The sequence below is a fragment of the Larimichthys crocea genome, chromosome XV (assembly GCF_000972845.2).
Source record: "Larimichthys crocea isolate SSNF chromosome XV, L_crocea_2.0, whole genome shotgun sequence".
Lineage (NCBI taxonomy): Eukaryota > Metazoa > Chordata > Actinopteri > Sciaenidae > Larimichthys > Larimichthys crocea.
In genome coordinates this window covers 9,461,620-9,479,064 of record NC_040025.1, presented here as the reverse complement: position 1 = coordinate 9,479,064, position 17,445 = coordinate 9,461,620, and the positions used below count along the sequence as shown (strand labels likewise).

Below are 17,445 nucleotides of genomic sequence, written 5' to 3'. Positions count from 1 at the left end.
GGGAGATGAGCAGATGAAAGAGTGTCTTCTCTTGCTTCTCTCCTTCCTGTCATTCAACATCTCCCACTGAGAGCCTGCAAAGTCCTGCAATCATCAAGGCAATCCAGCAGCATCGGATTATTTGGAATAAAACTCTTGGATTCTTTGAGGTGCAACTCCAAGACTCCAATATCCCCCCCCCTAGGCTGGCGCTGTAAACATAAATGTGCTCCACTCCTGGATTAATTACAGATAATTAAGACCACTTGTCACACTGAGTTTTACTTCCCTTAGTCGCTGGTTTATAGGGAGGAAAAACTCCTCATTAACTAACACACACATAAAGAGCCGGCGCTGGAGAGAAAAACTCTTTCATGAGCATGAAATGTCTCCAACTGTCCGCAATATGTTTCACACTGCAGATCAAAGCAGCGGGATTTTAATCTTTTAAGACTTTTTCAGAATAAAATACAAATCACACAGAGCTCTACAGGCTTTAAACTGACCACAGCATGAGTCAAACCATCACACTGGTCATACTGGTCTCCTCTGCAGAGCTGTCCGTTTCAGCACCAGGTCACTGACCACCGTGCACCCTCCTCTTGCTGTCCCTTCAGGTGTTCATAAAGGTTTAAATTCACCTTTAAGCTTCTGTTTCTTACACTGTTACGTTTAATGAACGTTAATGTAACGTTTTAAGTGTGACAGCTCAGGTTAAAGTGAAGCACCAGTTACCACCAGCACACCTGGCGAACCAGTAACGCAAGTATTGGGGTTAAACAAACGAACTCATGCGTGTTTTACGCTGATGTTTGCGTTGAGTCAACGCGATTTTAAAGACAATTTCGACGCATTTGTGGTCATACAAGCAACAGAAAGCGACCTACCGTCCACTGCCATGCTGTCTCCGTGCCTGTTGTGGATCTAGGCAAAGTCTCCCATCGTCTGCGCGGTCCTGCTCCAACCTCTCCTCCTCTTCCTCCTCCTCCTGTCCTCGGTGGTTTTACGCACAAAAGTTTCAGTGAGGTCTTACAGGAGGAACGAAGCTCCACATCTTCTCCAAGTCCTACTGGTCTGACTGTGTTAAAAAAAAGCCTTTAAACCAGCTCACGTCGGTCCAACCCAGCGGCGTGTGTGCGTGTGTGCGCTCAAGTTGTTGAAGACAACACAGGAATGTCCCCGAGCGGCTCAGCTGGCTGACTGGTTCTGCTGGCTCGGCTCGGGTACGAGCCTGTGCGCGCACACGCAGCGTGTATTTATATGTGTGTGTGTGTGTGTGTGTGTGTGTGTGTGTTTTATGTGTCGTGAGAATCAGACACGCGGCTTTTTCTCAAGAGCCTCCGTGAAGCGCAGTGAGCTCAAAGTGCAGCCCCCGGGCCCTGTAATTAACGCAGCCCAGTGGAGGCTCTGAAAAACAGCCGGATGAAAAGGCTTCTCATCACTGCTGCATCCAACTGAAGGAATTCCCCCGATTTTTTTTTTTTTTTAAAGCCTTCTCTGGAAGAAAGAGAGCTCTGTGCGCGCCTGTGGGCAGTGGGCCACTCTGTGTGATGGACCCCTCTATGTGGGGGTTTGTCCAGGAGAGCTGCAGATCACTGAGCTCTCATCCAACCCCCCATGGTTATTTTATAGGTCACATATCTTACACTATGTGTGGATTAGATGACCTATGACCTCCAGATTATGCACCACAAACCAGTAACCATTAAAAGAGCATGTAATTATGCACGCTTCCTGCCAGGAAAATAAAAAAGACCACAAGAAAACAAATAAATAAAAACTTAAAAAGAAAAGGGGTTGTCTCAATTCACTGTTTTGAGTTTATGAGTGTGTTCACATTGTTAATTATGGTAAGATTCACGAGTACCTGGATGGTGTACTCAGTATTTGTTTCTGTTTTCTTATCACTTTATTGAAGTGTGTGGTGTTTGTTCATAATAATTCAGAGAATATCTTTACGCTTCTCTGCAAAACCATGACTGAAAATTTCAGTAAATTTATAGTGATCTTTATGAAAATATGATTACCCAGTAGTACCCCAAAGAAAATCTGCGACTTTCCATTATTACACTTTGATTTTGTACAGACATATAATATGTAAACAATAATAATTAGAGGTGCTGATAGGTGGAGTTTGTTAACTTAGAGAGCTATTCCTCTAACCAAGCACCAACAACAGTAGGGACATGAGTTTTCCATATATTAGTAATAAGTTTTGTGCCATGTCATCAATACTGTCTGAACCAGCATCAGCAGGGCAGATGTGGCTAATTGAGGACGAATGTCCCAGCACGAATAAGGAATACATGAATATATCAAGACCTAATAAAAAGCAGGGCAAATTGAATTTTGTTGATCCGCTGCTACAACTTTTACAAGAGCTCCAGGCAGCAGCTGAGGGATCAGCCCTGAAGGGTCTGGACTGAAATATATTTTGTGGTTCTCATCTGTATATTCATAAATATCTCATAGTTTAACATCAGGCTGCTCTGGTTTTAAAACAGCTGAAATCGACAGCCAACACAAATCTCACAGCGCAGCTGTTTGTGTTGACAAACAGAAAGCAGCAGAAGAAAAACTGATTTTCAGACTAAAACATGACTGTCCTGAGGCGGATTCTGGCAGGCGACCTTCGCGGTGAAAGCTGATTTAGAGAGATCAAGGCAAAATATTAAACAGGTTTGTGCGTGGCACCTGATCTGTAAAGGAAGTGAACGTGTGCAGGTGTTATGTTGTGCATTGACACAGATGTTTGTCACAGGAATATTTGCATACTTACAACTTTAATGACCGTGTAGACTTCTGAATCCCTCAGAAAAATAAAATAGTAATGCTTCCACAAACATCTGAACATACTCAAGTCAAATACAGACACAGTGTTTTCATTATTCTGAGTCACACTTGGTGCCCTGCCTCCTAGTGGAGTCTAGACTGATTCTCAGCCAAATAAAGCAGTTGAATCTGTGACTGCAAATAAACCATAGACTGTGTAAAATGCGGACATCGTATCTGTGATGAAGCTCAGCGGCTCATCTTGGCAATCCTGACTCTGCCGCCTCCTGAATAATGAAGAATCAGCAAAGTTTGAATGAAGTCTAGGTGCTCAAACAAGCCATCAATAACTATATACCTGTCAATTAAAGCGGCCACAATGTTAATTCTGTTAATATGAACAGCTGAGTTGTATATAAATTCACCCTCAGTACAGTTGTTATGAATGGGGAAATTAGCTAAAGAGACCAAAACAGATTTTTGTACCAGGCTGTAAACATGTTTATTTCTGCTGTGAAGTTGGACATTTGAACATGGGGACTTATGGAGACTGACTCACTTCCGTAGCCAGCCTCAAGTGGACGTTTGAGGAACTGCAGTTTTTCGCACATCGCATTGGCTTCATGGAGGTTACCGCTTAAAACAAACACAGATAAACAATATGCTATTGCTCCATCCACCTTAGATTAAAAATAAAATAAAAATATATGTATCAAAGGGATAACTCAACTTTTTCTTTCTGAACAAGATCGATGGAAGTCAGTACTATGCATGCAAGGAAGCTTTATCCTTTATAAAATTAGAGAATATCATACACTGCCTCCAATGCAATGGAAAATTACTTAAAATTTGGTGACCCCTTTAAGATCATGTCAGGTTCTTTAATCTGGACACTGTCCCCACTGGCTGAGCGCTCCTCTGTTATTCTTATCACAGCCCTGCTCATAGTATGAACAGTTTGTGATGGCGTGCCTTCACTGTCCTGATGTGACACTCTCTCGCTCTCTCTCTGGATTTATAAGAATCAAAAGATGCCAAGAGTTGATGCGAGGCAAAGCTCTCTGCAGTTTTTCGACATTGCATCATGTGATTGATGTTTAATTGAAATGACTTCACACTAAATAACAACATCTGTCAGATATTCTCCTGCATCCTCCCACAATCAGAGCCCGATTTACTCGCACTGATCTTTCCATTCAACACCTGTGATCACCGCCTCTCTGGTTGTAGCCTGATTTTTTTTTAAACAGAGGTGGTTGTAGAGTACTATCCCAGTTTTTGTAAGCTCAGCTGACTGGCTGCTAGAGTTTAATTGGCAGGGTGTGTGTATGAGCGCTTTCTGCAGACACTGGAGCATTGAGGCTTGTCTTAAACTTTAAGCATGGACACATTTGGCCTGGTTAGCGTGCTAAAAGATGAAAGGGATCGCTTGCATTAATGGTTTCCACAGGAGAGAACATCAAAGAGCCTCAAATATTAATAGTATACGTTTGAGGTTTACACTCAGCAGTTCCCCTTTTGTTTTAATGAAAAGGATTTTTTTTCTTTTTCATCAATTATTTTTATGGTCATTCCAGAGAGATGCAGAAAATCCATCCCCGGTCTATTATTTCCAGGCCAAACATTAAAAAACAACGTGGACACAAGGCAGAGTTAATGGTTTCATATTCATCAATAACTTTTTTGTAAACTGTTAATAAGAACAAAGTCAGAACATTTAAAAGAGAGAATATCTAAACCAGTAGTCAACACAGGGGGGCAGTCTTATTCTGTGTACACACTGTACTCTGTGGTGGTGCTGAGCAATATTTAATCACTGTTAAACACAAACCATACTGTAGACCTTAAAAGTAACATTACATTTTGTATTCCAAATGATGTACTACTACTAAAAATAACATTATATGATATGATGATAAAAATAACACTATATGATGTACCTTTGATTTTCTTTTTTTAGATTTTCACACATAGAAAACATACAAATAACAACGGCCACAACAACAACAAATAATGTATAAGTGCACCATCCAACAAAATATTAAATAAGGCAATATAAAGCAATAAGTAAATAAAAATAAACAAATAAATAAAAGCAGTTGTAGCAGTTGTGATGATCTTGAAGTCAATGCAACGTTCTCATCTTCCAAAAGTTTCACAAAAGGTTTCCACAATTTAACAAACTGTTTTCTTTTCCTCTCCAACAATATATGGAAGTCTTTCCAATGTAAGGTATGTTGCAATCTCCTTCAACTATAACTTTACAGGGGGCATTTGTATTTTTATCCAGAAAAGAGCGATCATTCTTCTAGCTACAATCATTGGACAGGGGAACATTCTGACCCACAATCCCGGTTATGGCCTTTCCCAAAATGACTGGAATGACTTTAAGCATTCCCATCTTTGATTTTTTTTTTTTAATATAAACTGTCTAAAAAATAAAAAATGATACCTTGTGTGTTTTTATTCAGGGATGTTTGCTGTGTGTTTGTTGAAGTGGACGTGTTGGCTGAGTAAACAAAAGGTAACTTTGATAACGCTCAGATCAGGCAGAGGCAAACACCAGCTTAATCAAAAAATCCAAGATAAAGTCCAATAAAAAAAAAAAAAAAAGGAAAAACTAAAAGCAGAAACAGGAACACAGGGAGAAACAGACTGGGAAACAGAGGAGGTGCATCTTATCTGAGGTAAAAGTACAAAACATTTAAACCCTTTCCCTTTTAGATGGTGCTGAATGAGGTGATATTTTATTCAGTTTAATACTTTAAAATGCTTTCTAAAGAGTGTATGCGCTGCAAATCAAGTTTTTTATGATGTTTAATTTAGAGAGAAAAAGATGAATTCATTTTAAAAGATGTGCACATTGAGTGCATCATGTCAAAGCAATAACAATAATCCAGTATAGATTCATGTCCAAATTATTTAGAAAAGGTGAATTAAATACAGATAGATAAAGAAAATATAAAAGAGAGAGAGAGAACTATCTAGTAGAGATGTGTGTCTGTGTGAACGTGCGTGCATGTGCGTGCGTGTGTGTGTGTGTGTGTGTGTGTGTGTGTGTGTTTGGGCTGTCTCCAGATGTGTACACACTGCTGTGAGTCTGGCAAACACACTGAACTTCTTGGCTAACGTGTGAAGTGTGCCGTGACCTCTGGCCGCCAAATTAGGTTTGTTCAGGCAACATTTGTCTTCTTTAATGACTAAATTCTTCAAGATGGTGACGCCTCACAATGACTTCTAACAAAACAAATATTAACTCAAAAATAAACTCAAACTAAAATGATCTTATATGAGGAGATGAACATACAGCACCAGATAATTGGCCAATCAGGAACAAACAATGCAGCAAATGCTGATCAGTAGCAGCTTCATTGATCCAGTGTGGAATGATCAGTGAAGACAAAGTCATCAAAGACCTCTGCCCATATTTTGAGATCTCAGCATTTGGAGAAGATCTGATGAATAGTCGGGGAAGATGAGCAGATTTAAGCAGATATGGTGACCCTTTGTTGACCCTCATGACACCTCAATGGTTTTTATTTTTCATAACATTTGTTCATTGTTTGTTTGTGTTTATTATGGAGGGAGTAGATAAGGAAGGTTCAACAAAACGGTGTGTAAATTAACATGATGTATTCTTAAACGGGTAAAATATTTGGGGTCGGCAGGAGCTCAGTCCGTAGGGACTTGGCTTTGGGGGGTGGCCGGTTCAAGTCCAGCATGGACCACAGAATGGAGTGTGGATAGATGCCAGTTCTCCAGCTACATCACTCCACCATCTCTCCGCATTTGCATCTCCATGAGCCTTTTGTGTATCTGTGGTTGTATTTCATCTGTAAACTTGTAAAACCATTGAGGGATCAGTTAAGATTAAAGAAAGTGTAAGCTGACAGGACAGAGTGATGCTGTGTTTTTTCTTTTTTCCACCTTTATATGTGAGTGGAGGGGTTAGATGAGGCAGGTAACGTGTTGATGTCTATGAATAAAAAGCTATGAATAAAATATTTATAAGAAAGCTGTGTGGGAACGGACATGTAGTATTCATAAACCTGTATAATAAACTGACAGAAAAGAGATCTGGGTGGTCAGAATAAGTTTTTATCAGGTTGATGGTCACGCTGACTTATAAATGTTTCACACTCTTTGAATCCTGCTTCAACTGATTTATTATTCCATGCAAGTAAAAACAAATGTTTTGCAAATATGAGCCAGTACTTTTGGTTCAAGCACTGCCAAAGCCGCATAGTCGAGTAACTCACAGACTAAAAGACACACATGAACAGATTTACAGGCCAGCTCAGAATTTGGACAGCTAGTGTTAAAACTAAATAGACACAAAGAAACAGAGACGAGATGAACACAAATCCAGCTGACCATGTGTTGCACAGACTTCCACGGACTGTTTTTTCACACAGGCCTCACCCTGTTCATAATGCGGCAATGTCGAGAAGTCCATGAACAGTCTGACGTATGCATTATGACGGGCAGGTGAGTGGAAGCTAAAACAGCTGTGACTGTGTGATGCCATTCAAAGGAAAACTCTGGGTGGAGCTGGCACCGGCCTGCAGAATAAAGCTGCACTTGTTTGGCGGCACCGGAAAGTCCAAGCCTGGATGCTTGAGTGCTCTGCAACATGTTTCACGTGATACAATGAGAGCTTGTTTACAAATCAAGAGCTCAACAGAGAATGTGTAACACACACTCACAGAGTTGTGTATCTGCACTGAACAGGGTGTTTCCAGGTAGAAGAGGTGGGACCTGGTACAAACAGGATACAGGAAATGGGCCTGCGTCTAACACGGGTCAATCAAAAGACGCCTGCAAAATAATGTTACTCTTGTTCAAAATGAGGTCATGTTACAAGAAGGACTCAATTACAAGTAGAAGAGCTTCATTCAAGTCCTACTTAAGAAAAAGTACATTTACCAGATACATGTACTTGAAGTATAAGAAGTCCTCGTTCTGCAGAAAAGTTGATATATTATGTGACATTAGTAAAAGAACATTAACTTTACTGAGCCCTCACCTCATGTTCTACATACAGACATGCACATGTGGGGTGATGCACCTCAGCAGTTCCCAGGAGGTGAACTCCAGCTATGAGTCCATGCTCCATACTTTGGTCCATGCTGGACTTGAACCAGTTACCCTCTGGTTCCTAATCCAAGTCCCCACAGAGCTACTGTCAATACTTATGCTCCAACTATACTTTACTGTTGTAGCTATACAAGGTGGAGCTACTTTTTAACAAATGTATATACAGTCAGATAGTATAACCAGATGGTTCCACAATCTATGGGTCAAAGCTAGGTCACAGGATAGATCTCAGGGGTCGTGAAAGGATTAATGGGAGAGTACAAACTCTTGTCTAATCTTTGATATTCTTGACCGAACAAAAGGTTTTTGGTGGAACTGAAAAACATTGGATGACAAACTACTGTCTTCAGCTCAATCAGGACACGATGGAATATTTGGGCCAAAGGCTCAGAGAGACCACTTGTCTGTGCAGGATAAGGTTAAAAACATTGGAGTTACTTTGGATTCTCTCACAGTAGTTATGTCACAAAAATATCATTATATCATCTCAGAAAAATTGCTACGGTCAGACCATCCCTGTCTCAGGCTGATCATCCTCCCTGATACTTCTTATTTACTTTTAACATTTTTTATTTTTACAGTTTTTAGGTCTTGCTGAATTGGTTCTTGGTCTCTATGCACTGCCTCTCTGAAGCACTTTGGGCTATACGTTTGCATGAAAGGCGCTATAGAAATAAATAAAATGTGACATGAGATGCTAGATGCTGTGTTTTGCAACAATTCAACAATGTACATGTTTTTTTTGTTTTTTTTTTACAACTGTTGAGTAAATATAATATAGGTCCCCCCCCCCAAAAATGTCAGACACATAAAACACAGACTTTCAGACTGTTGCTTAGGTGATAAATGGAAACTGTGGTATTTTGTTTGCTCCATCCTCATCCACATTCCTTTGGATGGTCTGCTCAGTCACAGACAGCCTTGTGAACCACATGTTTATAACAAGGTAGATCTTTTTTTTAACCTTAAGATAGACACACTTCAACGTACCAGAAAGAAAAGTTTGGTTAGAGGTCAAAAGAAAATGCTCTTTTTATTTAAAGGTTTTTATTTTATTTACAAAATTGTTCAGGTTTCCCTGCAGAAGCTGATATTGTAAATGCTGTATTTCACTTACAGTAACTTGATAATTACATGCAGCTAAAACGTGGCTCTGTCTAACCACCCTTTAAGTGGAAATGTTCTGTGGTACAGTGGCACAGCTTCTTTCTCAGGGCGGTGAACTTATTCCAATGTACAAAGACTTGTGTTGTGAATGAATGTGTGGGCTTGTGGGGCACTCAGTCATGGGTGTGTACTGTCACAGCCTTCAACACAGGGTATTTATTTTTATTTGTTCCCGTTCCTGGAGGTTTGCTGTTAGGTCGGAGTTTAAACTGTGTCGGTGTGCATGTGTGAAGTAAAAGAGCTCAAGATGTTTCACAGAGTCGCTTCAGAGACCGCCGATCACCACAACAATATCATCACAGATCATGTTTTTAAAAGAGAAATTGTGTATGTGGACTTTATATTATGTCTGTTAGTTTAAAACATGCTATATGACACCATGCTGGAGCGTTTTGACAATTAATTAGCTGTTATTACTTCCAGCTTCTCAAATGTTTTATCTGTTTCTATATCATAAATAAACTTTTTACTTCTACTCTACTACATTTTGGAGGCAAATATTGTACTTTTCACTCCACTACATTTATTTGATAGCTTAAGTTACTAGTTACTTTGTACATTCAGACCACTGATAACTAATTATGTATTATTATACAGTAAGCTACCCAGCTGTATATAAAGTAGTAAAAGTATGCCCACCTTCACCAGCTGCAACATTAGTGATCACGAATACAATCAATAATTATAATCCAATAACTCTAAAATTGGTCATTCTGATTGAGTACTTCTATTATTATAAACTTTATTTATATAGCACCCTTTAAAACTAAGTTACAATGTGCTTTTCAATAAAGCAGAACACAATAAAACAAACCACAATAGCAATGAGCTAAAAGCAATAAATCAACAAGTAGAATTGAAGTATATTTAAGGACAATTTAATGCTATAAATTGTGTTTTTTTATTTTAAATGCAGGGCTTTTACTTGAGTAGAAGATCTGAATACTTCTTCTAACACTACACCCTGAACTGGGTTTAATTTGTTTGTGGTTGGCCTGTACTATATGTCTGCTTAAGAGTTTTGTTTTATTGTACTCTATGCTTGAATCCTGTGTGCCATTGACTAATTAACAAAAATATTGTTAGGCGCTGACCTAACTGGCACCCCAGACACCAAGTCATACAGTTTAAACACTTGTGCTTTTCCTACTGTGACTTTTCAAAGATCTATACACTTGGTAGGATTACATAATAAAGTATGTCTTCTTCATACTTTGCACATTATGATTAATTTCCACTATTTTCCTGTCTATTTTTGGACAAGCTTGGTGTTGTACACTCTGCATGTGATGTACTATTTCCCCTCTACTTTGCCGTGATGTCACCATGGGAAAATATCTAATGGGAGTTCAGCCTCTGTCCTGATTGGTTGAGACAGCCTTCAAAACTACATGTATAATAAAATACTGGATTTTCTATAAAAAGAAACGCCAGAAAAACCACAGGAATAACACCGACTGTGGAGGTGAGGGCTCTCTTCTCTCCTCCAGTGTCACTTTGGTGTTACTTTGAGGAGGTTGAGTGGGAGGAGATATGCAGATGGTGCCAGTGGAGCCCTATTAGTGGCGTCTGTAGTCCACCAAACTCACAGTGGACTGTTGTCACTCCAACACAGTCCTCCACACCCACAGCCAGTGTTAGGGTCAACACTTACAAGGTGGCATTCTGCTTTACAGCACAGCCGAAAGAGCTTGTACTGCAGAGTCTGAAGACTTTTTTAAGCCTTTTTTTGAGATAGCTTGTTTTGTCAGAGGCCTGACTATTTGATATCTTCCATAGCACGTGAATGGAGAGGAATATTTAGTGTATTTATGGAGGAATACTTTTTTCATCTGTGAGATCATCTTTACCTCAGTTTTAAGGCTCCTTTCACTAAGTGTTTGACTTTTTACCTGTGGATACTCAAGGATGCATTTTGCAATGGCTGTGAGTCCTTTTGTATTCATGACTCTATTTATGTCATCGGTCGAAACCAAGTTCTACAGACCGTTCCAGTTTAACCAGTATAAAGCTGGGCTCAGTCCACACCATGAGCAAGGGAAACCCACCAGCAGACACAAGTAAGTTCTGTCTTTCTTTGTCTTGTGCTCTGAAGAATCAAGTCTTTCACTTTGAGTGACAACATTTTGTATAATAATGTGTCTCACCTCTATTCTGTCATATTTTATCTCCTCTCTGAAAGGAACCACTGTGCCTATGTAGTTGAAAAGACAATGTCCTACACCGTCCAGGATGGAGCAGCCCCATATGTAAAAGCTGAGTACAACAAGTGTTCCTGGGGTCAGAAATGTCCAACTCTCCTGTGAGTTAACAACAGCTCTTATGTCATACATACTTACATACATACTTATGTAGCCCTTGAATGCCACAGTCAAGTGTATGTGACTAATGGTTGGTTGTTCCTCTCAGGTATCGTCTGATGTACAAACCACTCTACAAGGTGGCACATAAAACTGTCACAGAGCTGGAGTGGCGTTGTTGTCCTGGGTTTTCTGGTTATGGCTGTATGGAGGGACATCCAGTTTACCAACACCCCATGAAAATGATGCCGCCTTTCAAAGGTCCACCAATGAAAGGCCCACAGTTTAAGGGGCCACAGTTTAAGGGCCCACAGTACAAAGGTCCCATGTTCAAGGGCCCTCCTGTTAACATTGCTGTGAAGGCCAACCCATGGAGTCAATCCAAAGGACTTTCCACCGGTGGTTTTAATTCTTACCCAATGCACCACTTTGGGCCTCCAAGATCCTCCTCCTACCCAGAGACTTCCTTCGAGACATATCCTTCTGAGCCAGAGCCAATGCCAGAGCACCAGGAACCACATCACACAGAGCATGACCAAGAACATGAGCATGAACCTGAGCATGGCCAAGGACCTGAGGAACATATCCCAGAGGAAATCCCTACACCGCCTCCCTCTGGTGGTGAACAGCCTGAGGGTGAGGCCATAGATGTATCCCTTTTCCTAACTACACAGTAATTTTCTGGGTTTTTAACTAGGTTTGACTATGTAGTGTGTTCAAACTGGATAAAACTGAGCATACACTTTCTCCCCACAAAGTAATAGAGGTCACACGGGGCTGTGAAAGACTGTGAATCAAAGCATAAAAGTGTACCATGTTTTTCCAAAATGTTAACAGCTTTTCTTTCTCTCTTCAGGCCGGCCACTAGACAGTGAGACAGAGGAACGAATATTTAGAATGGAGGAGGATGTACAACGTCTAAATCAGGGTCTGGAGACCCTGAGGGGAACTGTGAATGGACTGGAGGATAGTCTACGAGCCTCACTGAGAGAAGATGCCAATAGGATGCTGTCAGCTTTGCTCTCCGCTGGCCCTGGCCCTGTTCCTGCACCAGCTTTAGCCTCTAATCCGTCCACCGTAGGGTTTGTAGAGATTCCTGGGGGAGATCCTGACACAGGGGATCTAGATGGCAGACATGTGTTTCCAGGTCTTACAGAACTGAATGGAAGGGTAGAGGAGCTCAGGACAGAGCTGCAAGCCAAGACAGCAGAGCTGCAGGAACTTAAATCAACAGTGATGGGACACGATGGAGCACTGAAGAAGATGTCGAATAGACCGGAAGTGGTACCAGACTCCACTGATAATCTTGAGGTGAAAGCGATTGAGAAGATGATGGATGCCAAGCTGAGTGAAGCCAGGACCGAAATCCTTGGTGGATTTGAGAAACGTGTGGAGACTGCGGAGGGTCGATGCGAGGAGAAAGCCGGGGATGTTCATCGTCAGTGCCAGAGGGAACAAGGTGAGCGGCAGGAGCAGATGGAAGACAGTCTCAAGGAAAAAACCACGGACTTGAGAACAGAGCTGCGAAACCTCCAGGCACAGATGCACGAGTTAAAGACTACAGAAAGCTGCTGTGGTAGAATGAGTGGACTAGTGGAAAGGGTGCAACTGCTGGAGACATCAGTCGCAGGCCTCAACCAGTCCCAGGGGCACCTGAGAGTGGAGCTGGGTGGACACAAGGACCACATTGAGGGAATACTGGAGGGGCGTCTGGGGTATGTAGAGGCCAAGCTTAACCTGACTGGGCAGATTAAAAATGTTGAGTCTGGAAAGAGTCGTGCTATTTCAGACAAAACTGAGATAGGACAGGCACTGGAGGCCAAAATGGAGGGTAAGTTGAGGGCCCTGGAAGGCCGATTACTGACTGCTTTGGAGGAGCTGGGTAATGCCACCGCCCCCGCATTGCTGGAGGGTCATGCTGTTCCCACTCTAGAGACAGAGCTGGAGTCCATCCGAGAGAGACTGGAGGTGGATGTGGACAGAGTGCAGAAACAGCTGAGCAACCTTGAGATCCTCTGCTCCTCCTCCTGTTCCTCGCCCCAAAAACCACCATCTCCCATCCAGCAAGACTCTGCTGCACCAAGCACTAACGAGGCAAAGGAGCAGTATGTGAAGGAGGTAATGGACATGCAAGATGACCGTTTGAATAGCCTCAATGTCACACTGCAGAACATCCTGAGGGGTCTCAAAGACCAGCAGGAACAAACAGAGGGAAATTATCCCATCGAAGGGGAGCTCAGAATACTCAAGTTCAATGTCCGCTCAGTCAACCACACCCTGAGAGGTCTCCAGGATTCCCTGGGGACAGTCGTCCACCAGGTGGGTCAAACCAACAGCTCCTGGCATGAGAGAGAGGCTCGTCTGGCCCAGCAGATAAAAGGTGTGGTTCAGCTAGTCGGACATCAGGCTTCCATGCTTGGGTCAGGCGAGCGCAGACTGACCCGACTTAAGGGTGAGCTGCAGGAAATGAAGAGACGGCTAGCCCAGGAGGTCCAGGGCTGCCGGAGCACAGCTATGGGGGTCAAGAAAGAGGTAACTGAGGTTAGAGGTCATGTTGCCAGTGTGGAGGACCAGTGTAAGGGCCTGAATTACTTGGCAGAAGATCTGGAGAGAATCAGGGAGGAGTTGGAGGGACAATCAAGTGGGCTTCTCTTGCAAGTCAATGGGACTCTCTCTAACCATGCTCAGCAGCTGTCTGAGCTGAGAGGCGAACTCAGAAACTGCACCTCCAAGGCAGAGCCAACACAACAGAGTTTAAAGCTGGAGGCAAACCTGACACGAGGGGACAACTTTACTTTGAATTAGATCAATTCATGATGGACAATAGATTTTAAAAATGAATGAATATTCTGCAGGTGTAGTGGGGGTCCACTAAAAACCCCATGTTATTGTTTGAATTGTAAAAATACAAAGGTTTTGAACCTGCACTGAAATAAGGTCGGCTTTACAGTATAAAATGAAAACGGCAGCTAATTGTGACTGCACTAACAACACAGAATCTTGAAATTGAATCATGAAGGTGTTAAGATGAACTGTTTGTTATAACGGACCATTATTTAGACCCTCTGTGATTGAGGATGTGATGATAAAACTGTACCTGTGTTACTGTACTGTTTATGTAAAGCTTATATGAACAATTTAACAATGTTTACAAGTTTTTGTATTGATTTTTCTCATGTCTAGACTAGAAGTATACAAGATATGTTTTTATATGGTTTCCTTGAGCTTGTGGTTGTAATAATAAATAAAATGTTACCATTTTGAGCTACGTGCAGTTTAATTTCATGGTTTTTCAGTACTGACAATCCAATAAACAAGTTCCTTTACCGTTTATGCTTTCTTGGTTAACAGCGAGGTGTTAGGTGAACCCTAAATTTCACTAGACACTAGTCATGTTTCATTTTAGAGGTGAGAGGTTTCGATGCAGAGAAGTGGAGAAACCACAAGAGAGCAACAGAGAAGCATTAATGTTGTTGACTGGAGAGGATTGACTTGACTGCCTTTCAAAAATCAAGTTGACGGGGAAAGCTCTTGCTTGCCAGAAGAAAATTACAAATTGGCATTATTGCCAAGGTGATGCAGACAGACAAGGAGCATTTCAATAAAACAGCCAACATCTTATTCTCTATTCTGTCTGTCTAGGCTACAAATCTAGCAGGCCAGTTGTCTAAGCATAGCTCCCGTCGGACATTACAATAGAGCGAGAGGTGACCTTGCTAATAACCCTCCTCTGTTAGTTCCTGCTCCCCCTCCACTATCGGACAAACAACCATTAAAATGACAGCAGTGTGGGAGATGAGCCCACTGCCGTGTGAAAACATTTTAGCCTGAGAGACATGTAATGAATAATAACTATGGAAATGTCAGGGCAGGAAAGGAGGGCAGACAGAAAAGATAGACACTAAATTTATGTCGGAGGAGCGGAGTGATGGAGCGATCTCGAAACACAAATATAAACCTATGATGCAAGTTCGTGCACATACGAAAAGTCAGAGGATTACAATAAATGCCACCCATACACAAAATAATGCATCATCTCTCTGCTACATCACCGGAGTCCCACATTAATTCTGGTCTTCTTGTTACATCTCTGTCATCGTCTGGATTGTCTTATTTATTTTTCTCAATTCTTCTCATGCCTCCTTAAAGTTCACACCTCACAGAGGCCCAAACAACAACACATTAATCTTGTTTGTTTCCAATAAGACACTTGGACAGAAAGGGCAGTCGCGAGGGCTCTGGTGAATTTGTCTCCTCTGACTCAGAGTCTCTTCACTGCTCACTCATGGATCCGATTTTGAGTTATGCACCCTGCACAACTCGCAGACTGTCACCGGCCAAGGCTTGTACCCACAGCACAAAAAGCCAAAGCTGGCACAAAGACAGAGGACAAAGGATATTTGAGTAAGCAGAGGGCTGCAGTCGTCTAAAATCTGAATCATCCTATATAATGTGTCCTCTGTAGAAGCGTAAGGTGAAAGACGAGTTTTTGTCCTCATTATAGTGATGGTCAGAGGACAGACAGTGTTGATTACAACTGGAGAAAGCTCAGTGAACAGTCGCCTTAAATCAAGGACACAGAGCTTCTTAGTAATAAGCTCCAGCGTTTGATGTTTTTTTAAGAAACAGTAATGCGTAAATCTCTACAGGAGCTTTTGAAGTTATTACTGAACATATGCACTCCAATGCTTACAAAATATTTTGAAATTCAGCACCAGAAATGTTTTAAATAAGAGATGTAGAGAGAGTATACACTAATTTTCTGAACTAGTTGTTGTGTCAAGAAGATGAAATATTGAGTCCTTATCTGAGCCATATGTTTTGCCTGTGACACCCTAAGAAGATGGATTCTGGCCAAAGTTAAGTGCCTAAAGTACAAATTGGCTCAGTCCTCAAATTGGAGGGTAGATTATTAAACAAGGGTGGCAGACAGGATATGAATTCATGCCTGTGGAGTGAAAAGCCATAAAGTTTTTTAGTAGAAGGGTTTTTTGCACATAAGTACTGTACAAGAGCACAAGTGTAGTATGTACCAACATGCAGAGCCTCTCATATTTTAAACACATTGTGAATTAAAGTTTTATGTATTTTTAATTAGTATTTAATCAATATTATCAGAATCAGATTTATTTGAACATATACACAGAATTTGACCCAGATTTCACTTTGCTCTCAGTGTACATACACAGATATAGACATAAATATATACAACTTAAAACAAGGAGCTTGATATGACAGTATACGTAGATTGTGTATGAGTGATGAGTCACAGTGAGATTTATCATTCACATATTTTAAGCTATTGATTGGAGTATTACTTGTACTGTTGCAAGTTTGGGGGGTTTATAATGAAAAGATAATTAGATGTTTAATTTAGTGTTTGGTTTTAGACCATGTTTAGAAGTTAATGCATCAAAATGGGGTGCAAACTATCATTAATGACAGAAAATATAAGATGTATTATGTTTTCGGAAACACGTTTATTGAGAGAGAGTTAAACCAGAAGATCGATACCACTTTCATGCCTCTGCATTAAATCTAGAGACAGCAGCTGCTTAGCTTAGCCTCTGTCCAAAGCAAAATGACAACTTGTCACCTTTACATTTTTTATTTTTTATTTTTAGATTAGGCAGCAGAGGGAGGACTGCCAACATGGTGGCCAGAGCCATCACACACACAGCGTTACTTATTTCAGTAACGAGTAATCTAATTGATTACTCTTCCCATCATTATAATGCCATTATCGTTACTGCAAAAAGCGTTACTATGATTGAAGGCAGCTGTTTTTCATCAGACCAACTGGATCTCTAAGCCGAGCGGCAAAGATTTTTCTTGTTTCTCCTTCCTTGGTGAGGGTGGGGGCACGAGACAATCGCATAAATGATGACGATTGGCTGAGGTTGAGTAAAATTCCATGGTAAGCCAATAAGAGGTGGAGTTGGGCGGGTGTTGCTTTAATCCATGACGTTTTTATTGAATGCTAGTCTCACTTTCCTACAGCAATGTTAAAATAGTTTAGATTTGTGTACTGTGGATTTCTGTTATGTGTTGTATTAAGTGTCCATTTCATTAGAATATTCAGATTTATCATAAATAATAAACAGTTGGCATCTTGCATGGAATTGAATGC

The 17,445-nt window shown here is 41.1% G+C and overlaps 2 protein-coding genes across 8 annotated transcripts in view; one reads left to right on the top strand and one right to left on the bottom strand.

Moving 5' to 3' along the window:
- samd10a (sterile alpha motif domain containing 10a) overlaps nucleotides 1-17,445 on the bottom strand; it is a 45,620-nt gene that overhangs the window by 9,108 nt on the left and 19,067 nt on the right. For all 7 annotated transcript variants that reach the window (XM_027288827.1, XM_027288829.1, XM_027288825.1 and 4 more), the window contains one exon: nucleotides 867-1,057. In XM_027288827.1, the coding sequence (XP_027144628.1) occupies nucleotides 867-879 (13 nt within the window). In that variant the 5' untranslated portion in view covers nucleotides 880-1,057. The remainder of the gene's footprint in view (nucleotides 1-866; nucleotides 1,058-17,445) is intronic.
- On the top strand, nucleotides 10,598-14,560 carry emilin3a (elastin microfibril interfacer 3a). Its single transcript, XM_010748362.3, has 4 exons — nucleotides 10,598-11,075; nucleotides 11,198-11,317; nucleotides 11,425-11,951; nucleotides 12,172-14,560. Exons 1-4 carry the CDS (start codon nucleotides 10,924-10,926, stop codon nucleotides 14,118-14,120), a joined length of 2,748 nt encoding a protein of 915 aa, XP_010746664.3. The 5' UTR covers nucleotides 10,598-10,923; the 3' UTR covers nucleotides 14,121-14,560.